This window comes from Pteropus vampyrus, unplaced genomic scaffold (assembly GCF_000151845.1).
Source record: "Pteropus vampyrus isolate Shadow unplaced genomic scaffold, Pvam_2.0 Scaffold238, whole genome shotgun sequence".
Lineage (NCBI taxonomy): Eukaryota > Metazoa > Chordata > Mammalia > Chiroptera > Pteropodidae > Pteropus > Pteropus vampyrus.
Window position 1 is genome coordinate 786,301 of NW_011889019.1, and position 25,292 is coordinate 811,592.

The following is a 25,292-nucleotide window of genomic DNA, read 5'->3' on the forward strand; positions in this document are numbered from 1 at the left end:
TCCAATGGTGATATTAATTGACCTCTTTGTCCAGCCTGGCTGTGAGACGTGGAGTCGATTCCTTTGATGCGGAGGGATCTTTTGATGGGGATTAGATATTCCCTGTTGTAACGATATTTTTCAGACCAATTATTAAATATGTACATGTTTGGAGTTCACCATGTCTTCCACAGCTGCTGGTGGCAGCTCCCTTCATTGATGTGGGCTGCAAAGGCTGCAAAAAACCTACGTGTCAAAAGCAAGGGGTGGGGAGCCGCCATTTGCAAAGCCGGAAATGATTAAAATCTCAGGATTGAGACCATTCCCAGTCAGCAAGGGCTTGCCCAGAGCACAGTTCCTGCTTCTGGTGTCTACTCTGAAGAGCATAGAATGGATGTTAGTCTACCATTCCATTGGCAGTAGGATGTCTCCAACTACTGGTGAGCAAAGGGGGAAAGTGAGTCAATCACTGGCGTGGCGTGCACAGGAGAAGCGCGCTAATTTGAGAGGTCAGCGGCGAGTCCAGTTCAATGGCCTAGTCTTGTCGGGCTGAGCCGCGGACCCTGCCGGCCGCCGTCCTCTTCCGCTTTACCCAGGTGCAGCGTGGATCCATCCGCCTTAGCGAGCGCTCCTGGTAGCGGGGCGATCGGCTTTTCGGCAATACCCGGATGGAAGTGTAATGGCCGCCATCAGGGACTCGCAGGCAATGGGGACCACGACAGGTATTCCCTGTGAGCAGCGCCGCCCAGACCTGTTAGGACGCCGAGACTTCTAGAGGGCCAGCCAGGGGGCAAAGAGCGAGTTTGTGGGCCGTTAGGGTCCCCCTCCGAACCGGCTCAGGGGTCCGCCTCTTGAGATAGGAAGCGCCTGTTAAATAGTCCCGGTCATTCAGCGCTTTCGGCTAACTTGCCGCAAAGTTTTTCAAGGGAAGTCGGCCCTTTCACTCGGTGCTCTTGCAGGCTGCTAGAGCTAACCTTCCGCTTCTTAGCCTGTGCTGGTTTTACGTCCGAGCTTTTTCAACTCTATACTGTTCCAGAGCCTAGGAGCTGGAACGGAGCGCGGTGACAGTGTGCCTCCGCGCGCCGGAGGGGCAGCCGAACCCCGGAGGAAGGGGCGGATCGTGCGCGGTGTTTGGGACAGAGCGGGGCGCGCGGCGCTCGAAGCACCCACTCGGTTCGTTCCGGGGCTGGTGGAGACAGCATGGGTCCTCGTCAGACGGCACCTCTCGAGCTGTAGGTTTGCAGTCCCACGGCAGCCCCACTCGACGGCGTCCCCATCGTGGGTCCAGTCTACGGTCTTTGGAGGTCTTTTCTTGCTGATATGCTCAGTTCTCTGGCCAGCGCTACTTCCTCCAGAATTGGCCAAAGGCATTCTTTCCTACAAACCTCAACCACACCCAGTAGCAGATGGATTTCTTTGTAACTGGTTTCTCACTTGTAGGGTCCATTTTGAGTCTCTTCTTAACATGGTGTCCTCATTGTCAAGTAGATAGCTTTCTCTAGATGGTCATGGTATTTGAAAATACATAGGGTGAAAGTACATAAAGTAAAATGTTATAACTCTGAAGTAGACCAACGAAACAGATACGGTAGCCTTAAGGTTAAAAATGTAATAGTTAAAGTCCAGTTTTCTTTTTAGGTTTAAATTTGGGGGCGTTTACTGTTTGTGAGCTCTTTTAGTGAAAACAGTTGCGTATGTGGTTATCAAAAGTTCAAAAATCTCTAGAAAAATAAAGTAAGTCAATGTTTAAGGAATTCATAAGAATGTTGAACATTATATGATTGTCACAGTGATGAAACATGAAGACACCAAACTATCAGGGTAGGAATGTCATTAACTCGAGCAGCTGTGTTAGGCCCAGTTTACTGTTACTGTTAGATTATTTTTTATGCAGCAAGGGATCTGATTTGAGTGTACTCTGAAGTTAATATCCTCAGATTGAATAGGTAGAAACCATTTAAATTGATTCAGTGAAATAACCTAACATTTTTCAGAGTTTATTGCTAATTAGTAGAAATGGATTCGTTATCTTTCATCAAAACTATTCTTCTGAAATTCATAGAGACATTGCATTGTGTTAACATTTTTAGGATGTTAGCATTCCATAGGGGGGTAAGCATAGTAGACCATGTTAATTTTTGTTAAAATTCTCATAAATAATATGAAACCTTTATCTAGAAAATTGTTAACCAAAGGAGAGGGAGAGATAAAGTATAAGTATCTAACAACCTGTTTTGCACGTTCAGATTTTTCCTTATTGTTTCCATGAAAGTATAAATGTAAATTCAAAGCATATATATCTGGTTTTATGGAAGGATAAAAGGACAGTAACCACAATGAATGCCTACTGTGCATATTGATAAGGTGTGAGCTTTTAAATGCTAGCGATTTTTATCATCATCACACTTCAAATCCTATCCTCTTCTCCCTGGTAATAGTATACTGTGATCGCAGAAGTTTTTATGTCTTGAAACATTCTAGAGGGGATATATTTTAGCATAAATGTACAGTTTGACTTTAAAATATACTTTAAACATGCCCTTCTAATGTACTTTTATTTACTTTTCTGTTTGGAATTGTCTTTATTGAAGCATTGTGTTCTTTAGATTACTTAATACAACTTTTTTTTTTTTTTAATTTTTTTTTTTTTTTAATGATGAAAGACTTGAATTTTTCCAGTTTCCTTCAGGTACTCCACTAAAAGGTGTTTTTTTGTTGTTGTTTTTGTTTTTTGGGGTTTTTTTTTTGCCAAAACACTATAAATAGAAGAAAAAAGTTTTAATAAAGTTGAAATTTCTATTAATCTATCTGATCCCAGGTATGAAGACTATGAATATTTCAGTTCTGTATGGGGTATTGGCTTCACACAGTGAGCAGTTTTCATGGGATGTTAGCTATCAGAAATGAGTATTCAGAGGTAGCATTGTGGTGGTAGGATAGCTGGATTGGAATCAGATCCAGATATAGTTCTAGCTTTGTGATTTTGGTCAAGACTCATTTTCCCTATCACAAGATACTAAATTAAATTGCTTCTAAGCTCCCTTCTAAGCTTTGAGTTTTGTGACTTTTGTAAATTTATGACATTATTATTGGGTATCAATGATAAAGTATTTACTAGAGTGCATTGAGATTTATCTTCTAAATTTATACATATAAGTTGAATATGAAGCATAATTGAATTGAGAGTATAAAAGCATTCTACTAATAGTTTTTGCAGTCAGAGTTTTAAACTCTTGGTCTTTATTTCCAGATATCATCTCTTCTTTTGATCACTGTTCCTGATTGTGGCTTTGTCCAAACATTAAATTGTGTGCCTTTTGTTCCTTGAAGAAAGAGGTATGGTAAAGATCAAAGTACTGCATTATATATAGTCTATTAAGTAATAAGTTAATATGTTTTAATCTTGGACAAAATATTTATGTATATGTGAGTTTTCATAAGTTATAATTTTATTTTTGACCTAAATAAAATACTTACACATAGATTTTCATTTTAATATAAGCAGAAAAAAGTTTGGTTTCATTGTTTATTATTTAACATTTTGTTAGAGACCTAAAGATGATTTTAACTATATTATCTTTCTGAGTATAAAATGGCATTAAGGGCTTTAGGGTAATAAACAATAGAGATAAATATGGTAGCAAGATGTTTTGAATCTATCCAGTTGGCCGGAAGAATGTGTTTTACTCTAGTAAATACAAAGTAATGCACCAAAAGAAAAATTGTCTAGCATATATTTATATTATGATTAATAGCACCTACATTATAAGTCAGAAAAGGGACTTGGGAATTACTATAGAGTTCTGACTGATTTCTTGGAGATAATCATCTAAATATCCTGGTGTAGACAAAAAGAAGGAAAAAAAATCTGCAAACAAATCCCAATATTTTAAGGAAAGCTTTGCAAACTCAGTGGGAAATATTGTACTCTTATTTAAAACAAAACAAAACAGAACAAAATTTGAAACACTGTCTCGAAACACAAGAGTCTTTTGCTGTTTGTGCTGGATAGGTTCTAGGATACTACATATAATTCCCTTCAACAAATGGAATAAGTAGATCTAAAAGTATAACCCTAAATTAGGAATAAGAGTATGTATGTAACTACTAAAATAGATGATACTGACTAAATTATTACTTTAGTTCTATGAACTTTACTAGCAGATGGCTTTCTTTTCAGAGCCATTTTACACAAAGGCATGAATTTTTATTAGAAATTGACGTCTAACTACCATGAGTAAAGAGCAACAAAGCTGAGTTGAGATACCAACTTGTCATCTATGTTCATTTACCTGCGTAATTTTTTTCTTTATAACGTTTATTTGACCTTTTACCACATGAGATTCACATGGGTACTGTGTTGTTCTGGAATAGAGAAAGTAAATGCTGAGCGCTAAGAATTTTTACTGTTTTTGATCCAAACTACTCAGAAAAAATATGATAAAGAATGAAAGATTCAAATATGATGAAGTAAACAGGAGGCTGCTATATGATAACCAAAATGATTTGGATTATTTCATCTTGAAAAACTGTGAGCAAATTCTGATTAAAAACTTTAAATTGTAATTGGTATGACTACATGAAACAAGTGTCAGAATATTGGAATAAAGGTGTGTGACTTGAAGCTTAAGAAAATTAAGGGGCTTCACATTGGTCAAGAAATGGTAATAGCAATAGCTGAAAACAAATATTGACTTTATAGAAAGTCAAATGATTTCAAAATGTAGTAAAATCAATTAAAACTGGGTTGTTGGAGGTTGTGGTTGATAGAAGATACCTATATATAGTTTTTGTCAACTCAGTATCTCTTCATTCGGGGAACTATCCCGTCCATATTGTGAGTGATTGATGGGCTATCAGTCTTCTAACCCAAGCCTAGTCATTCCTATTACAACAGTAATGGTTGCCTTTTACTCAGACAAACTCAGTCAGAATCCGTGGGAATTGATGTGTGAATGCTAGGAGAAAGATGTTCTCTTTTCTCTAAAGTTGTTAATTTGCGGGGGGAGGTGCGCTAGTGACATTCTTTCCCATATGTATGAGAACTTCATCTGTAGTAGGAGAAAGTGAAGCCATACAGAAATGGGAGATGGATGGAAATGGAGTACCAGTTTCAGTCAGGGACTCTGGTATGAGATATCAGTGTTTTTCTTTTGATTCTGCAGCTACCCTGGTGTCCTTCCCAGTCCTTTGAGCTAAAATTCTCTATATAAATTAGTTTGAATTGGATTGCAGAAGAATGAATTTAAAATCTATAACTTCAAGTTGATCATTACATTCATCTACGATTTGCCCTTTTCTTATACTTTATAATAGATGCCCTTTATTCATTCATCACTCATTCATACATGCATGCAGTCCTTCATTCATCCTAACATTTATCAAGTTTCTACTATGTACAAGTGTGTTTAGCTGCCTGGATAGTCAAGGATTATGCATACTAGGCTGAGTGGATGGTGGACTTTCTCTAATATAGCACAGTTTTGTATACTTAGGTTACACAGATCAACTAGCATGTGTAGAGAATAATTAGTGCTGTGCTTAGCATTTTAGTAAGGTGTAAGAATAAGAGGAGTTCTTTATCTTCAAAGTGCTTATAATTTAGTTAAGGTATCCAGATTAATATATGTGAAACACAACATGAACAGCTAAAACAGATAAACGAATGCACAGTTGTATAGTGTGGATTTTAAGTCTGAGTTCTGATAGGAAGAAAGTGAGGGCTAGCCCAGTCTAGGACGGTTTCTTGAAGGAAGTGTAACTTCAAATGGGTTTTGACTTATGAGTCGGGTTTTGATAGGCACAGAGAATAATTAAAGAAAAGATAGAGTTGAAAATGATTAAGTGCAGTGGTCAGTTCTCAGTCCTCATCTTACTTGACAGAGTCGATCAATCCCTGATCTTGGAAACACTTTCTTCACTTTGCATTTAGTATACCGCTCTCCCTGATTTACCTTTAGTCTTACTGGTCATCCCTTTCAGTCTCACTAGCTGGTTCTTTCTCACCTTTTTCTTCTAAATGTTATAGTATCTTGGAGCTCAAGCCTTGGACTTCTCTGTGTACTTACCCCTTGGTGATTTCATTCAGTTCTATATGCATAAATATGAACACACAAAAATGTACACATAACCAATGATTCCCAAAATTTTATCTTATACCTAGATCTCTGTATTCTTTATTCAGCTACACATTCCACATTTCTACTTGGATGTCAACTGGATATCTCAAATTCTACATGGCTAAACTCAACCCTTGATATATTTGCCAAACCTATTATTCCCATACAGGCTTTTCTACCTTAATAGTAAATAGCACTTCATTTCTTCTGTTGCTGAGATTAGAACTTTTAGAGTTATCCTTGACATGTTTCTTTTTCTCATAGACCAAATTTAGTCTGTCAGAAAATCTCATAGCCTCTCTCCAAAATGTGTACGGACCTTGACCATACCTCATTGTCTCCACTAAGACACCACCATCTCTTACCTGAGTAATTGTACTGTAATAATCATCATATTCCCTTCCCAATACTCTGTTCTTAATATAGCAGCCAAAGTAATTTCTTTAAAAAAAAAAAAAATCAGCTCATGTTACTTCTTTACCCAAAATGCTCCAGTAGCTTTTCATCTCCTTCATAGTAAAACCAAAGTCCTTACAGTGTCCATCAAGCCTTATTTTAGCCACCTTGTTATTTCCTTGACCTCATCTCCTACCCTTCCCTCTGATGCTTTCTGTTCCAGTCATGCTGACCTTCTTCCTAGTCTCCAAACATTTTAGGCACACACCATACTCAGTGTTAGCACTTAACTATTTCTTTTCTTGGAATAATGTCTGTTTCAGTTCCTTACGATCTTGGTTCAAATAAGACTTTTTCAAGTGAGGTCTCCCTGATTTTGTATTCAAAATGGCAATTTTTTGGTTCTGCCTATTCTTCCTTGTTTTTTTTTTTCCATAGCACTTGTCACCTTTGAATGTATTATATAATTTACTTAATTTGCTTATTATCTCAGTATCAATAAAATGTTAGCTTGATGAGGGGAGGGATTTTTGTTATGTTCACCGCTATATTTCTAATTCTTAGATCAAAGACTGGCACAATTTGGTGCCAGCTAAAAGCCCAGCATTATGACAGGTGCTGATGATATAGCAAAGAACATGGCAGATGTGGTTCTTATGCTTATACAGCTTTTATTTCAGTAGTAGAGACAGAATATAAATTGGCAAATAAAATATTGCCAGAGGAAAAAAAGTATTACAAAAAGGAGATACAAGGAGCTAAAATAGAGAACAATTTTTTCTTTTGAGGAGGGGATAGTTTATAGTTTGGAGAAGGCCTTTCTGAGGTGGTGACATTTGAGCTGAAATCTAAGAAATGAGAAAGATCTAGCCTTACAAAGAATGGGAGAAAGAATATTTCAAGCAGGGACCAGCAGGTGTAAAGACCTGAGTATAGGAAAGGTGTATTTGAGGAATTAAGAGATCATCTGTGGTAGCTTGCTGAAAGACATTTGCAGGTGGGGAGAATGGTGTGAGATGAGTTTGAAAACCAGTTGAGGACCAGTTGGCATTGTTCCTTGTAGGCCTTGACAAAGAGATTAAATTTTCAGTGCTTTGGGAAGCCATTAAAGAGTCTTAATCAGGGGAAATTGCGACCTATTTTTATTAAGATCACTTTTGCTCCTGTGTAGAGAATGGATTTGGAGGAGGGTGGTGGGCAAGAGGAAAGCATGGAATGCCAGTTAGCAAGAAGCAAGACAATTATTTTAATCCAAGTTAGAGATGACAGTGGGCTAAGATGATAATGGAGATGGAGAGAATTCAAGATGTATTTCAAGATAGACAGGACTTGCTTATGGATTAATGTGGGTAGTAAGGGAAAGAGAAATCAAGAATTATTGCTTAATTTCTGGGTTTAGTAATTAGATGGAATGTGGTGCCATATTTTAAGATAGGGAAGCCTGGGGAGTGGAATTTGTTTTCTGTCCATAGAGAGTAGTGTTTTATATAGCCAGAGAAAAATTGAACAGTTATATTATTTTGGAAAGCTGAGAGGAAATGTATTACATGTTGATATATGTTCTCCCAGTCAAATGGCAGTAAATCTTTTGATTTTCCCTCTCCCCGATGTGTTCCAGAATCTTAAGTAAAATCTGCCTATTCCCCTAAATCACTGCCATAGCAAAATGACAACAAAAGAAAGGAACAAGAGTAAAGAAAATCTTTCTACATCCCATGCTGAATTCAGTGGTCTTTATTTCAGTTTAGACAGATTACTTATGATTTCTCTCCTAATTCCTACGTGTTAAAAATATAATTTCTGACTCTTTGTGTGTGTGTATGTGTGTGTGTGTGTTTTAAATATAATTTCATTACAGCAAGAAAAGTTTACGTGACCTATAGCATTTGCTGTAAAGTGTTTTAATCTGAGGTCACAGGAAGTCAGATATTTAGTTGAAAATAAAAGAGTAAATGAATTAAGAATGTCTTAGGTCCCTGTGTATCCAATCTTCTTGGTTTTTGTGAAGGATAAATGAGAACTATGTCTTTAAGAAGCTTATAAATTATCTTGGAAGGTAAAACAAAAAAGTGAAATGTTGTAACTATAAAACAGTTTGTAATAAAGTGGTGAGCAATGGCTATCCTTTAAATGGATATTCAGAGTGTGTGTTATTACAGAAGGTTTCATATCCCCATAGGAGGTAGAGTTAGAAAGGAAGTTTGACCAGTACTGAATCAAGATAGAAGGTGATGACAAATCTGATGGAAGAAAACAGTATGAACAAAGCTAAATACATGTGTATGAGTTGGGGGGAGCAGAAAGCACCTTATATATTGGGCATAATAGATAGATACAGATATATAGTGAGCAGTCAGAGTTGGGGAGAGTAATGACAAGATTAACTTGAACCAGGAATTGCTTCTGAATTTTAATTTTCCTTCATAATTCATACTTTTTCATAGTTCAACTCCTTCATAATTTTATACCAATGTCACCTGCCTACGTAAATGGTATGTGGCTCACATGTACCCTAGAATTTTGAACATTTCTAGATCTATACTTAATTATATGTGCATACTTAACTCTTCCTTTCTTTTTTCTGTGTTTAAGTTGCTCATTAGGCCACAGTGATATGGAGGGAGCTGGCTTTCATTATATAATGAAATGTATATAAATTCTACAAAATTTATACTTTCACTTGTTTTTAAATATGATAGGTAATAGCCTCTCAGGTAAACTTTTAAAAAACTTAAACAGCTACACACACACATGTACACATCCTAAAAGGTTGTTCCAAGTCATGAATAGATAATAGTTTAAGGGCACTAAAATAGCTTCTGCTTTGAAAATAAGAGTTTTAGGGTTTTTTTTGTTGTTGTTGTTTTTTGTTTTTTTTGGTATGTGTGTGTGCGTTCTAGATTCCTTTTAGGCAGAACCTTATGTTTTTCAGTAAGCTCTTCCTGCTGCATGCTGCTTTTGTTCTATATCCATTTATATATTCATTTGACCATTTTACAAATAAATACCTGCAGAAAAAATTAGATGACTCAAGGAATGCAATAGTTATAAAAATAATGACTATATTAGTTTTCCTATCTGGGTATTGTGATTAGTTAAGTTACAGAGCTACATACTGAGTCACAAATAGGGCTAAGCTAAAATCAGAGTTTTTTAGTTCTTTGTTTAATGTTTAAACAACTAGAATGTAGTGAGTAGCACATAGCTTCTTTTTATATCATTTTGCTAAAACTAAAGAGAATAGAACATCTTTGCTTTTTAATCTGTTGTAGATAGCAAACAAAACTCTAAGATATATTTGATATATTCTATACAAGTCTTCCTCATCCTTAGCATTTTACTTTAGAAATTCTTTTTAAAATTTCTCCGTACCTGCCGTGTGATTCCTAACCCTTGCTAACACTGCCAGTTCTCTGTATCCTCACTTTTTATTTTGATTGTCACTTAGTCCTCTGATTCTCTCACTGCTATTTTTACTCTTTTTCTCTACTATATCTTACTGTCTAGTGCCATTCTAGTAATATTTCTAAAATATTATTCTAAAATAGTGCTTTAATAACTTCTCTCTGGTCGTGAACTAACAATGGTTTCTGGTTACCTTTCATTTCAAGTTCAGATCAGTCCTCTGTAGGCCATTCTCACTCAACCTCTCCATTATACATTCTCTCTTTGATCTAGAGATCGTGCAGTGCTGTAAGAGGAGTCTTCCGTCATTTTTTTAATCTGTTTTTCTGGTCTAGATAGCCTTTGCTCATTCTTGAATGTTTAAATCGCACTACTCTTTAAAGCATCGTGTACTTTTCTATGAAGTAAACACAGTCAACATTGGTCTGTCAACTTAATGTCTTAAACAGGAGCCTTTGGTTACAAGTAATAGAACTAGCTTAAGCTCGTTTAAGCTAGTGTAAATTGAAATGTGGGAATTATTTTAAGGATACAGGATTTCTTAGAATTCAGGGTCAGGAATATGCAGGCAGGCCTCAGTAAAGACTTTGGTAGTGGCATTGCCCTGTTGGTTTCAATCAGGGTATCTGGAAGAGCTGATGATTTTCTCCTTGTTTAGTTTTTTTTTTTTTAAATTTTTGTTTGTTTGTTTTGCTATGCCATGGTATCATTCCTTTCAAAAAAATGAACCTGTTTTCAATAGTGGTTTGGAGGATAGCTTTTATAGAGCTGTCGGTGTTTATATAAACATATAGGACCTTTACTCCTGATATAAAAATAAGGATCTTTCCTCTTAATTTAAAAATGTATTGTCTTAATCTGCAATTTCCTTTTTTAAAAACTAAAATCAATAAATATCTTTCTAAGTCAATTCAATAGATATCTCTTTATAATGTTTTCATGTGGATGTTTTATAATTTACTTAATCATTTTCCTGTTCATAGATGTTTAAATGGTATATATCTATATGTTGTGCTTTTATTTTTATGATAGATTGTAAAAAGAGATTAAGAATATACTTAGAAAATGTGAAAGAAATTGTTTATTTTCAAGGAAAATATAAAATGCCAAAAGTGACTCAGGCAAACCTAAAGAGCCCAGAAACCAGGCTCCCTGTGGTGTTGGTGCAGTTTATGAAATTTTAAAAAGTGGGTAATTCTCATAGTTAGTGAACTATTGTTAGGTTTAGTCGACATAAGCTTAACTCTATAAAATTGCTGTAATAGTTTCTAAATGCTTACTCTCAGTTTCTATACATATCTAGTCATGGATTGGTGACAAACAGTTCATGGACCATCAGTAGTCCATACTTTTAGTAGCATAATTTTAGCCTACGAGCCAACCTAGAAGGAGAATTAGGGGATGTGGGGTAAGGTTTGTGTCTCGTATATATATGGTCATTTAATACTCTTGCTTTTGGTGTGGTACCTACTCTCTCAACTGGGTCTGGTATCCCCTATTTCAGAGATCCTGTTTTACTTTCCACAAAGAATAAACCTCCAGACTTCTACTGCAGTGGTGGAACAGTAGTTACCTAGCATTATGGAATAGGGAAGGGAATCAAAACCAAAACTCAAGCACCTTTCTCCAAGTTTTTCTTTATCTTAGTTTCCTCCTCCTCTCCCATTTCAGTTACTTGGTGCTGTCAGTTGCTAATCCTTTTTGAAGATTCAGAGTATAAAATGAGTTAGTTCTTAGCTTTACCCACTGCCTGGGATTGTTTTCTTGGATCTTCAAGGTTATTTATTACTTATATATCTGCTTTCCAGCATCTAGAATTTTGTTACTATTGTCACTTCTCCTGTTTCACATTGTTAATTTTTCTTTAAGTGTTTCTTATATATTTGTCATTTTGCAAATGTTACCCTTTCCAATCTTTTCTGCTTTCTTAACTATATTAACAAAATATTTACATTTATTTCTATTTTGTAGGTTTTATTGCTGATAGATATTTCTTCTATCTCACTTTTTTTGGTGGGGGGGGTTCTTTTTTTTCCTGATTGAAATTTGATTTTGTTGAAGTATTTACTTAAAATTTTTTTCCAGAAAAAGTATATATGTAATCTATTCTCTGACTCTTTACATATCTAAAATTGCATTTTCCTCTCACATATATGAGTTTTTCTGTGTATAGAGTTAATTCTTGGGTTAATTCTTTTCCTTTACAACTCTATAAATGTTATTTTATTGTCTCTAGCATAGAATTATGAGTAAAATGTCTGATTAGTATTGCTGTCTGATTAAAATTGGTGTTGCTGATGAAAATTTGAATACCTTTTTAGGTAACACTTGTCCATCTTTTTCTTTTTTGGTAGCATTTCATTTTTATCTTTTAAACTAAAAAATTTTACAGATAAGTTACAGATACTGTGTTTTATATCCCTCCACTAATAATCTTGCCAGGCATTTGGGAAGCCTTTAATTTTGAAAAGCCAAGGGTCAACAAAACAAAAACTCAGTGTAATTTTTTTTCTCGTTTTCAAAATCATTATTTCTCCCCCGTCTACTTTCTTTTCTCTTTCACGGTAGTTCTTTTTTTTTTCTTTCTCAGTGTATTATCTCAAGTCTTAATGAGATTGCCAATTACTACTCGATTTTTTTTTTTTAAAGCTTTCACCTTTTTCATTGTTACTTTTTTTTTTACTGCTGGCTAGCAGAATAAAAGCAAGATTTCTCTGAGTGTTCAGATTATTTACCTTTTTTTGAGTAACTGCATTCAGTGATGTTTCTGCCTACTTACCTTTTTTGATGGCATTGGTAGTTGAGATGAATTCTTAAAAAATAAACCAAGATTTTGTTTTTTTAGTTAGATGGAAGGGGATAGGAAGTTAATGTAATGATTTTCTGACAGCTAGGAGATAATTCTGTGGAGAAAGGACAGAACTCTTAAACAGAAGAAGGTAGCCAGGGATAAAGGAAGATTTTTCTTTGCTCAAAAATAATTTCTTCTTCACATCTCTCCTGACAGCTGGTGCTAGCAACTCCCAGTTTTCTTTAGCCCGTGGACCCACATCAAAGCTTCGGATTCATCCTCCTCCCCATACCTCAGTTGCACCCTTCTGTCACCCAGAGGGCTCCACACAGTCTTCCTCTCAAGCCCACACTTTCTCTCTCAAGGTATGTTTACAGGAGGGAGTGGGTGGAATTATGTTACCCATTCCTTACTCGGGGCAAAATTGATAGATACTCATTGAATGTTGATTGAATAATAGTTGTCCTCTTTTAAAGTGGTGCTTGACAGTCAGTCAATATTTATTTTCACTCCTCTCTCTGGACTGTTTCCTACCAGATACCTTACAGTATGTGTATGGAATGTTTTTATAGTTTCTAGACATTTTGTAGGATTTTCTTGTGTTTTTTTGGTTTGTGTTTCACTGAGCAGTTGGGAGAGGAAGAAATCAAATGGCTTAAGTTCCCATCTTGATGCAGGAAACTCTCCAGGTTTCTTTAAAGGGCAAGTCATACTTTATACAAATAATATTGTTTCAAGGCTTAATGAGATGTTGGTCAAGTTTTATGAGGAAATAATACATATATAGTAGGCAGTAGTTTAAATAGGAGGTTTAAAATCAGTAATCCTTATTGGCAGGGTAGAAATAAGACTTTAGTGAAAAGATTAGCTAATGGGTTGGAAGATTAAAACTATAATAAAATTTCTCTGTTTTTTTAATGTTATCTGAGATGTTCACAACATGCAATAAAGTTTTCCCCAAAGACCCTAATATAATTTGCTACCAGGTATCATCTTTGATCGCTTCCACATACTACAGGTTGAACATAGTTGAAGACAAAACAGATTCTCCAGATATATAATTTGAGTGCTATAAACCCCAAACTACCTAAATATACAACTCCCCTCATACTGTATTGTATATGCCATACATTAAATATATAAAAAATGTTGACATTTAACATTAATTAGTAGTTATTAAACTTAAGTAAAAGCTAAGTGGATTTCTTAATAAGTTGATTTATTTTATCAGCTTTGTTTTGCCTGTGAGGAGAGAGCATACATTTTAACGGGTAAACTTCGTGGCATCTGGTTTGGCTGCCATGCATCCTACTTAGTTATTTTATATTTTTTATGTACTGGAAGGGTGAGGTCCCTGGAAGGTCAACTCTGAATAAGCAACATGTTAATATATATATGTCTTTCTTCCTCCTTACAATCTAAAATTGTAAGCTGTAGTAGGGGTAGGACCATGTTTTTGAATCTCTCCATGGTACCCATTATAATGCCTCATGTTCATAACACATTTGTTAGTGTCAGTTTATTGAGTTATTTAAAACCGTATTTTTATATTGATTGTCAGACTTTGGGATATGTGCTTTCTTATATGAAAATATTTAAATTGTGTATTTTGAAATGGAATTAATGGTATTTAGAAATACTACCAAATCTGTAATTTTTTAGCATTACACACATATTTTTGGACACATATAATATTACTGTAAGAAGCAATTTACCTTTTGAAACCCACGATATAGTCTCCTCTTAATTATATGCAATAATAAAAAGCTTGGTGTGTATAATCCAGAATGACCACAACATGGTATTCTGGCAAATGGAGAAAAACCATTACTGTGTGTGCTTAAAAAGTTTCACGTTTGAACCCCACTCTCAGATTTTGGTTATGGTAAAAACTCCATATGTGATTATGATAGTTGTCACTGTTGAGAATGTGACAATCTTTAGGGAATCTTCTTGGTTGATGTGTAGTGCCCACCAGGTATCATTGAATTTTTTTCTCATTATTATTTTTCTTACTTTTGAAGGAAAAGTTTTTACATTTAGTTTTAAATAATATAGTAAAAAAGTTACAGTAAAAACAATATTTTAGTGTATTAGGTATAGTATGTAAAAAAATTCAGAAAACTGATATCTTTCTAATGAATTTTACTGTCAGTTTAGCATATATATATATTTGAAGAATATTGAAGAAAGTGTTCTTTTCGACCCTACCAAAAGTATTAAGCTTGAGAAATACTAAAATGTCCTTTTAATATATAAAGCAATGTAACATTTAATTATATTCTCTCAATAAAGGATTTCTAAAACAGTGAAATTCCTAGTTATTTAGATTAATTGAAATTTAAACCTAAGACCTTAGGGTAGACATAGATGAAGCTTAATGTGATTTGCATTTTATTTCCTTTAGCTTATCTAATTTTATCTTTTTCATATACATATTTGAAACCATGAAAGTGAGAAAATATAATTCTTCTAATATACAATTTGATATTTTTACTATTGTCTCAGCAGTATATTGTCACATCTTATTACTTTACAGTTTTTGATTTCTCTGCAGTTTGAATTGTATTGCCTCATACATGGTAATCACATGTAGTAATGATGGTAGCTGCGATTTATTTAGCAATTTATGTGATATTGTTACATATATTTTCTAATTTAACCTTCACAGCAATCCCATGAGAAAGGTAGGGGAAGTACTAATTTTTTTTTTTTTTTTTCATTTTATAGATGAAGAAACTAAGACACAGAGAATGACACTTGTCTAGATAACATAAATCAGTAAGTGTTTGAATTAATGGAGGCAGATAGTATTGGGTACATTCTAATCTGCCAAGGACTTCCATTGCTGCCATCTGCCTGAGTTCTAGGGACAAAAAGCCAAGTAGCCAAAATGGTAGGGAACCAGAAAGGTAGACTTGAGTACCCCAGGAAAATATGCTCTTCCTTTTAATTTCTTCTTTTTTGTTCCCTTTTTTTTTTTCCAGTTAGTAATGAAAAGTTAAGAGAACAGATAATGTCTTTGTCATGTTGTTAAATGAATGAAACTTTTATTTTAAATATAAATTATCCCTGAGACACTAGCAAAGTAGAAAACCTAGAGAGAAGTTTGTTGAAATTTTTACAAGGTAATAGCTATAGGGTCAACTAAGGAAGTGAGAAAGTTAATGGTACATGTGTGTAATTGGAATTTAAGTGTTTAAGGCTGTCTTGTTAAGATTTGAAAAATCCTGTTAAACAACTATAGCATCAACTTAATATAAAAAACCTTAGAGCTTAAGGGTGCTTATCCAGTTGTGATTTTCTTTAGATGAAGAAACTGAGGTGCAGAGCAGTCAAAGCTTGCCCAGTGCCACCAAGCAGAGCTGGAAGTAAAGCTTATATCCTCTGACTTCCAGATTAGGGTTATTTCTTCTTCAAACTATTGCTCCTTGGTAAGCTGTTCTTACAGTACTTAACAAATATTTTATTGTGTCTTTTATTTCTGTACAAATATTTTATTGTGTCTTTTATTTTGAGCAACATTCCTACATTTTGTTAAAATAACTTTAAAAAGTGAAATTTGCGATACTTTTGTGATGAAAATTTCAATTCTTTGTTTGGTTTTAGGTGAGTTAATGTGGGAAAAATCCTGGTATTTTGAAGATGTCTCAGCGCAGTATTGTTTCCTGTTTAAATTACAAGTAATTTCAAGAGTTTTGAGAAAAAAAGGAAATTGGGATTTTTTTTGTTGTTAAATCATGCCATCTGATCAGAAACAGTTATTTTTTCATGAAAAACAAGCTACTTTAAAAAAAGATTATGATATCAAAAATGAGATAGTCGATACTATCAAATCAGTACTTAAACCAAAAATTTCAGAAAGTACTTTTCATTATAAACTGAAAAATGTGAAAATTGATTTGCCCAGGATAAATATTCCAAATGAAGTCCTATCGAAACATGAAGTTGACAAATATAGAAAATTATTTCAGCATAAACCACAGACTGCAAGAAAATCTATCAATATTAAGACTGTAAGCTGCATAGAGAAGTTTACGTTGCTCCATAAGTCTGAGAAAGTTGAAGAAGAGAGTATAAAAATGTCTGCAAAAATACTCAATTTCAACTGTTTAAAATGCCGAGATAGCACTCTGTATAGCCCAAATGATTTGCAGAAACACTTTCAGATGTGGCACCATGGTGAATTACCTTCATATCCTTGTGAAATGTGCAGTTTTTCAGCAAATGATTTCCAGGTATTTAAACAACACAGACGAACCCATAGAAGCACTTTAGTAAAATGTGACATTTGTAACAATGAGAGTGTATATACTTTACTAGACTTGACAAAACATTTTGTATCCACACATTGTGTAAATGGTAGTTTTCAATGTGAAAAGTGCAAATTCTCCACCCTGGATGTTGGCACATTTGTTCAGCACATTCATAGACACAATGAAATCCATTATAAGTGTGGTAAATGCCATCATATATGTTTTACCAAAGGAGAGCTTCAGAAGCACCTTCATGTTCATTCTGGTACATTTCCCTTCACTTGTCAGTATTGTAGCTATGGTGCCACACGGCGAGAGCACCTTGTACGACATGTTATAACTTTACACAAAGAACATTTATATGCAAAAGAGAAACTAGAAAAAGACAAATATGAAAAAAGGATGGCAAAGACTTCAGTAGGACTTAAGCTAATACTGAAAAGATACAAAATGGGTGCATCTAGGAAGACATTCTGGAAACGTAAGAAAATCAACAATGGAAGTGACCGAAGTCTAGAAAAAAACACTGAAGTGCTTAAAAATGTGAACAAAACACAGACAAAATCTGAAGACCAGAGCCATCTCATTCAGGAACATTCAAATGAAGAAAAGGATGAACAGCTACACTGTGAGAATAATGATAAACCTGCTGAGTCAGAGTCAGAAAAGCCAACTCTCCTCTCCACTGGGCAGTGTAGTAGAGCTGAAGAGGGATCACATTCTCCTGCAGCTTTCTTGAAGACTGCTGTACAAGGACCTACAGTGTTAATGGTGAAAAATAATAAAATAACAATTCCAGCTAACTACAGTGCTAAGTTTATGGGCTTCAAGATGATGGATGGAAAACAACATATTGTAATAAAACTGTTGCCTACCAATAAACAGAATTTATATTCACCAGGCTCACAGTCAGATGCTGCAAAGGACAGTACTGGTAGTTCGCAGTCCCAGACTTTGGACACGACTGGATTCTTAACAAGAGTAACAACTGTGTTAAGTGACACAGTTTACATGAAAGCAACTACTCCATTTTTATGTTCATCTCCTGTACTTACAGGGAAAGTAACTTCAGAAAAAGAAATGGCTTTGCTATCTCAAACAAGTAATACTCTTCAAACAGTGAATGATGAAAAAAGTGTACCTTCTTTGCCAGCATCATCAGAATTAGTTACAGGATCAGTGAATTTGACCACGAAAGTCGAAACAAGAGATAATGTTGACTTATGGGGAAGTCATATTACTCACAGTCACCCTGAGGTATCAGGTACAGCCATTAAAAGTCCAGATAAAGTCAACTATGCTACCAAACCAAATGCATTCAACAGTGGAGATATGCATAACTATTGCATTAATTATGTGAACTCTGAGTTACCTGTTGAATCTTCCAACCAAGGATCATTACCTTTTCATAATTACTCAAAAGTGAATAATTCTAATAAACGTCGTAGGTTTTCAGGAACAGCAATGTGTGAAAGCCCTCAAAGAGAATCTTCATCAGGTAAGACAGCTATTCAACAACCAATAAGTGAATCAGTTTTATCACTAGTGAGGAAGGAGAGCTCAAACCCAGATAGCCTGTTAGCATCTATTAGCCTTTTAAATACTAAGGATGGAACTTTAAAAACTCAAACTGAAATTGAAGACCAGTGTGTTTCAGAAAAGGGACAAAACATTGATGGACAGAACCTATACACGAATGAAGATCAAAATTTAGAGAGCTTGACTGAAAATTCTAAATGGGATGGCATTTCCAATGTTGAGTCACCTCTGATGCCTAGAATCACATCTGTGTTCTCTCTCCAGAGTGAACAGGCATCAGAATTTTTGCCACCTGAAGTAAACCAGTTACTTCAAGATGGATTAAAAGCAAAATCTGATGTGAAACAAGACTCTAGTAACACTCCAGATAAAGGCCTGCCACTTCATTGTGACCAGTCATTTCAGAAACATGAGGGAGAAGACAAAATTGTTGACTCTTCAAAAGACTTCAAAGTACAAGGCATCTTCCCAATTCCGTCTGGTAGTATGGGGATTAACGTGCCTGCAAATGATCAGAATTTAAAATACAGTGGAAAAGAAACACAAATGCCGTCAGTGTCACAGGACATGAGAGATTCAGAGAAGACACCTAGAATTTCAGGGATTGGCACACTACTTAAGACTCAGTCAGATGCGATAATAACACAACAGCTTGTGAAAGACAAACTACGAGCCACTACACAAAATTTAGGTTCTTTATGTATGCAGAGTCCACTTGTAAATTCAGAACCCAAAAAAGCTATATTCGTTCAGACTCCAAAAGGCTTTTTTGTACCATTCCACATTGCTAACAATCCTGGATTACATGTCGTTTCAAGAAGACCATTGGTTAATACTCAAGGTGGACCTGCTTGTCTTCTTTTAAACAAGAAACCTGGGATGATTTTAACATTTAATAATGGGAAATCTGAAAGTGTTAACACTGTCAAAACTGAGAGTGCTCAGGCTTGTGGAACTACAATTAAAGAGCCTTCAAGAACATCTCTTTTAAAGGTAGAGCAAAGCAATAATTGTCTGACACCTGCACTTTGTTCCAGTATTGGCAGTTGTTTGAGCATGAAAAGTAGCTCAGAAAGTACTTTGCCATTAAAAAGCCCTTATATTATTAAAACGTCAGCAAGTTCTTCAGTGAAAGCTGTGCCTACTCCTAATGTATCTGAGCATCAGGGCACTAAGTTAAATACCTTGGATTCAGTAAAACAGCAGAATGAGATTTTTCCAAAACCACCTCTTTATACCCTGTTGCCTGATGGCAAACAAGCTGTTTTTTTAAAGTGTGTGATGCCAAATAAGACTGAGCTGCTTAAGCCTAAATTAGTGCAAAATAGTACTTATTATCAAAATATACAGCCAAAGAAACCTGAAGGAACACCACAAAAAATATTGCTGAAAATTTTTAACCCTGTTTTAAACGTGACTGCTGCTAACATGTCAGTAAGCAACTTTGCAGCCTCATTGCAGAAAAACAATGTACCATCTAATCAGACTGCAGGAGGAGAGCAGAAAGAGCCAGGATCTTCTAGAGATGCCTTACCCTTCTTACTAGATGATATGATGCCAGCAAATGAAATTGTGATAACTTCTTCTGCAACATGCCCAGAATCTTCTGAGGAACCAATACATATCACTGACCGTTCAGAGGCCAGGGTATTGAGATGTAAGACAAATTGTAGAATTGAGAGAAACTTTAATAGAAAAAAGACTTCCAAAAGAAACTTGTCAAGAATAAAAACTCAAGTAAGAAGTAAAGATTCTGAAGCTGCCTTTGTACCTAGAAACAGAAACTGTAAACGAAAGTGTGGGGATAGTTACCAAGAACCTCCAAGAAAAAAAGCAACATTACATAGAAAGTGCAAAGAAAAGGCTAAACCTGAAGATGTCCATGAATCACTTGGATTTAGCAGACCTAGGCTTTCAAAAGATTCTGTCAGAACTTTGCGACTTTTCCCCTTTAGTTCCAAACAGCTTGTGAAATGTCCCAGGAGAAACCAACCAGTTGTAGTGTTGAATCATCCTGATGCAGATGCACCCGAAGTAATAAATGTAATGAAAACTATTTCTAAATTTAATGGACGTGTACTTAAGGTTTCATTGTCAAAAAGAACTATCAGTGCTTTACTGAAACCAGTTTGTTGTACCCCTTCTAAAACAAATTGTGACTTTTCCAGGAGGCACAAAACATTTAAACCTGTTAGTTCTGTGAAAGAAAGATTTGTGCTAAAATTAACACTCAAAAAGACAAGCAAAAACAATTATCAGATCGTGAAAACTACCTCTGAAAATGTTCTAAAGGCTAAATTTAACTGTTGGTTTTGTGGTAGAGTGTTTGACAATCAGGACGCTTGGGCTGGTCATGGGCAGAGACATTTAATGGAAGCTACTCGTGATTGGAATATGTTAGAATAATTTACTGTAATTACCAAGGAAAAGACAAGTAAAATATTAGAAGAAAACATTGAATTACCTTAATGCAGACATTTTCTACTTCAATATGTTACCTAAAATTAAACATTTAAAAGTTGGCTATATTTCCATAAGAGAAAAAGTTTTGTGTGATATTTGAAAATGCTGTCATTGTACATATAAGTTCTGAAAGAAATTTATCACAGCACAGATAGACCTTGATTTTTTCAAAATGTGTTCTTGGGAAGTTAGGGCAAAAGAAAATTTTGAAAAAAGTTTTCCCAATTTAGTGACTCAGAGGGTAATGGCTGACAGCCCCATTCCTTCTCTTCTTCCACCAGCCTTATGAATCATAAGTATAGCTCCTCTGAAGATGGAGAGCTCTTTCATCATGGAACTGAAGGAGTTTCTTATCATTTATGAAGATATACTAAGCTTAGGTAAAAAACTTATTCTACATTTGCTAAATATAGTTCTTTTGAAGGATATAGGTTCCTTTGAGAGTACATTTAATTCACTACAGCTACACCTCAGATGCTTGAAAAAAGTTTTTGAAAAGTAAATTTTTTTTCCTCATAAGCTATGTCCCACATCAGAGATTGGAACACCCTCCCAAGGTGATTTTGGTTTTCTAAATGGCTATGCCAAGGATTGCAAGAGATGGGCAGCCACAACAGAAGCACTAAACTCTTCATCTAAGTTGAAGTCCAGTTAACCTGACATTTTTGAATTTGGTGACTCTCCAGGGATGCCCTTGCGTAGAACTATGCTTGTTTGGTTTAAATTGTTTGTTCTTCATAAACCAAATAGCCAATTTTTCTTGGTTGCCACCCTTTAAAAAGAGTGGAATGTAGAAGCACTTCCAGGGGAATGGCTTTTCTCAAAAACTAAAAATTATGGAAGCAAGATGAGCAAAGCAAATCATATTTTTGTCTGTGTTTAATTACTGTTAGTGTCTGAACATGTCTACATTGGGATAAAACATTTTTGTTAGCAACTTTACAGTATGACTGACAACCCAAAGTAGATTATTTACTCTTTGTTGGCAGTTGAAAGTAAAGAAACATTAATAGTAGACTCAGTGGCAGCGCATGAAACTTCAGGACAGATTCCTAAGGGACGTTCTCAACAGAGGAATAGTTTTAAAATGGATGTTTTCATGATGACGACAGAATCATTAATGTAAATTTTTCACCTTGTGAGTTTGGATCAAATTTTGTTGGATCATTGGATAATGGATTTCTTATATTGCAAAATTGCATACTATATTTTTTGTCACGTTACTACAAGTGTTAAGATATTTTCATTGAAAACTTCAGGGCTTCTTTTCTGTATATAACAAAGAATTTAAAGCTGTACATATTTTTGTACCTTTTCAGTTATGTAAATTTTGCACAGAAAGTTTTTGACATAAAAAGTTTATTTTTTTTTTTCAGTTCTGTGCATGCACTAATAAAACTGGTTGTTTAATTTAAAAGGAATATGTACGACTTTACCCACGTTATTTTCCTGGTTTTTATTTCAGATGTAGAATTTTTTTGGAGGGGGTAAATTCATTTTTCAGGGATTGAACACTATTGTTAGCAAAGTGCCTAAAAGATGTGAAACAGTTTACATATGTCAACTGTAACAGTAGGTCCCAAATGGGCCCATTCCCCCAATAGTTTTATTTTAAAGAAAGCCATACATAGATGCTTCAAGCTATCTTGCTATGCACATTATACATGTACTGTTTTTGTGCAGTTTGTCTACTTTCTTAGTGAAGTATTTTTTTGTATAAAACCTTTTAAAATTGTGTTTAAATTGAGCCTAAGAATGGAGTTGATTGGAAATATACAGTATATATTAATAATGTATATTGGTGTTTAAAGAATGGTAAGCATTGTTAATTTCTGTAATGAACATTTTCAATTAAATTTATCTTGTTTGTGTTTACACATAATTTTTTTTTACTGTGGTAAAATCGAATGGGAATTTTATTCTAATGAGAAATATTTAGATTCCAAAGTTCTTTTCTTCTAGTGAACTATGCAAAATAAAGTGTGGGAATTTTTTGCCCCCAAAATCACAGGTGAAATTTTGAAATTTTGTTTGAGAAGAGTAACATTTACTACAATTTTACTATGGTTGTGCTGATAAGGAAACCCATAGAGAGGCTTTTGCTCTTCAGTATCCTAACAACAATAAAATTGAAATGCTCTGTTATGGATAGATCTATTACAGTGCATCACCTTCTATAAATAGAGAAGAGAGAAAGAACCATCTTGCCAGTGTTTGCAGCACTATACAAATACATTTCAAAACAGCAGTACCAGTAAAAAAATATTTTCTGATACATGCCTTTTGTCTTAAAGTTTTAAAAGGCATTTCAAAACATCATGCCTCAGATACTCTAGTTAGTACATTTTCTGACTTTGTTAGGTTAACAAAGGAGGCAAACTTGCTTGGAGCTGCTTTATGGCCAGAGCAGAAAATCTGAAAACAAAACCCTTTATCCTTTTTTTTTCTCTCAGCTGAAAGTGAGCTAAAGGTTGCTTTCCAAAGTATAGTCAGTAGTTTGAGGCACTTTTTACAACTGGAAGAGTTTTATTTGTACAATTCAACTTCCGGATCAAGAATTGGTTTCATTTTTCCATTGTCCATCTCCGTTAACATGGGCCTCATTATTTGGTATTCACTTTAAAATTAGTTTAATTGTTAAAGCATTTACCTTTCTATTTTAATAAGCAATAGTACAGGTTGAAATTAAATAGTTTTTATGAAAAGTTTTGTTAAGGGGTCATTGAAGTTTTTAGTAAAGTGTCAGTAAATAACTTAGGCTTTGTAGGCCATTTAAGTCTATCATAACTACTCAACTGTCGTAATGCAGAAATAGCCATAGACAATACACTAATGAATGAGTGGCTGTGTTTTTGAAAAAAACCTTCATTTTTAAAAATAGGCATTGGGCCAAATTTAGCCCACCAAATAGTTGTATCAACCTTTGCTATCAAAATTCTGCTTTTAAAGTGGGAGTTTTATTAACAAGTTTGATAGTTTCTTATGATGTACACCAGCTGTATAAAGTCACAAAGTGTACTTTATAACTAAAATGTATGTATGTAAAGTTACCAAAGTAGTGTTTATTTAAAAGTGAAGAGCATGTAAATTGTAGTGAAAATGATGACTGAGTAAAGTAGATAGGTCATTTGTGTGCCAAGGGTAATGCAGCTTATAGAGGACATTGCTGTGAGAATTTATGTTCAGGTTAGATGAGAAATAGATACTAGTTCTTTTAGTGATTCGAAATAGCTGTTAAGAAAATATAATAGAAATTCTTGGGATGGGAGAGAATGGAGGTGAGCTGAAAACAATATTCTATTAATTCTATACAACTAATTTTTTTTTTTTTTAAATAAGCAATTCCTTTTCACCACTGACACCTGCTTACCTGTTAACTTGGGATATGCCCCATTTGTGTTGGGGTATTGGCTTTGTATTTTGCCTTAGCCATTTGTTAGGGTCCTTGTTTTCACAAAGTTCTTGACTGTTGAGGATCTCATCTGGTGAGACATTATTTGTTGCTAGTTAGGAGGGTGGCATTAGCAGAAAACTTTACCTATAATGGAGAGTTGAAATAGGATCAGCTTAGTTGATTTTGGTGTTCATCTATTCAAGTATCCTTTCCTTAATAACTGGACAATTGAGAAGTAGTATCTTGGAAGAGATGTTAGACAGTCTTTGAATTATTTTTTGACTAATTCTGTCTAAAAGTGCTTCTGTTAATAAATACCCCCACTTTAAGAATATTTAAAAAATACATGCCATTATTATGACAGTGTAAACTTGAGTTAATAGTGTAGTGTAGGAAGAATGTAATGTAAATCAATTTAAAAAATCATGATTTTAGTCAATACCAAGAATATACTTAGAGAAAAATACTCATTCTTAGTAAAGACAGTTATAATATGTTAAAAGAAGAATTCTTTTTTAATACTTTTTAGAGTCAACCAAAGTTGAGGTTATGTTCAGGTTGCAACTCGAATTGTTTCTTTCAATTAAGGAGTGAAACATAGATACCTGTTATCAATTATTTCATGATAATATAAAAGGATAGGAAAGCAAAATGAAAAACTTGGAGAGAACAAAATACCATTTGCAAATGACTTGATTTCAATGTAAAAATCTGAAGTGATACACTGAAAATTAGCTTGTCCTGAACACGTAACAGTAATTATTTAGGAAACAAAAAGACCCATTTATAATAAGAGTCAGAATAATAAAGTTCGAAGATGCCCAAAGCAACCCACAAAACTTAACTGGGAAGTATACAGTATTTCTGGGTGTAAGGTTAAATAAACCCGTTTGGTAGATCTCATTTTCCACACCTGTGTCCCACAGAAGGCATATCAAGTGGGTGGTGGA

General features: G+C 34.7%; 1 protein-coding gene across 4 annotated transcripts; it reads left to right on the forward strand.

The window, feature by feature from the left end:
• ZNF518A (zinc finger protein 518A) lies at positions 1 to 22,830 on the forward strand. 4 transcript variants are annotated; one of them, XM_011373973.2, is made up of 6 exons: positions 1 to 419; positions 3,230 to 3,315; positions 12,907 to 13,055; positions 15,421 to 15,471; positions 16,001 to 16,124; positions 16,300 to 22,830. In XM_011373973.2, the coding sequence occupies exon 6, from the start codon at positions 16,431 to 16,433 to the stop codon at positions 20,889 to 20,891; it is 4,461 nt and encodes a 1,486-aa protein (XP_011372275.1). In that variant the 5' UTR covers positions 1 to 419; positions 3,230 to 3,315; positions 12,907 to 13,055; positions 15,421 to 15,471; positions 16,001 to 16,124; positions 16,300 to 16,430; the 3' UTR covers positions 20,892 to 22,830. The 4 variants fall into 4 exon arrangements, with proteins under 4 accessions (XP_011372275.1, XP_011372274.1, XP_011372277.1 ...); XM_011373972.2 differs by lacking the exon at positions 1 to 419 and adding an exon at positions 434 to 701; XM_011373974.2 differs by lacking the exon at positions 1 to 419 and adding an exon at positions 713 to 1,211.
• Positions 22,831 to 25,292: the final 2,462 nt, after the last annotated feature.

Bases quoted from the DNA above. Each gene is read 5' to 3' on its own strand.
- ZNF518A (XM_011373973.2), top strand. From the start codon at position 16,431: ATGCCATCTGATCAGAAACAGTTATTTTTTCATGAAAAACAAGCTACT.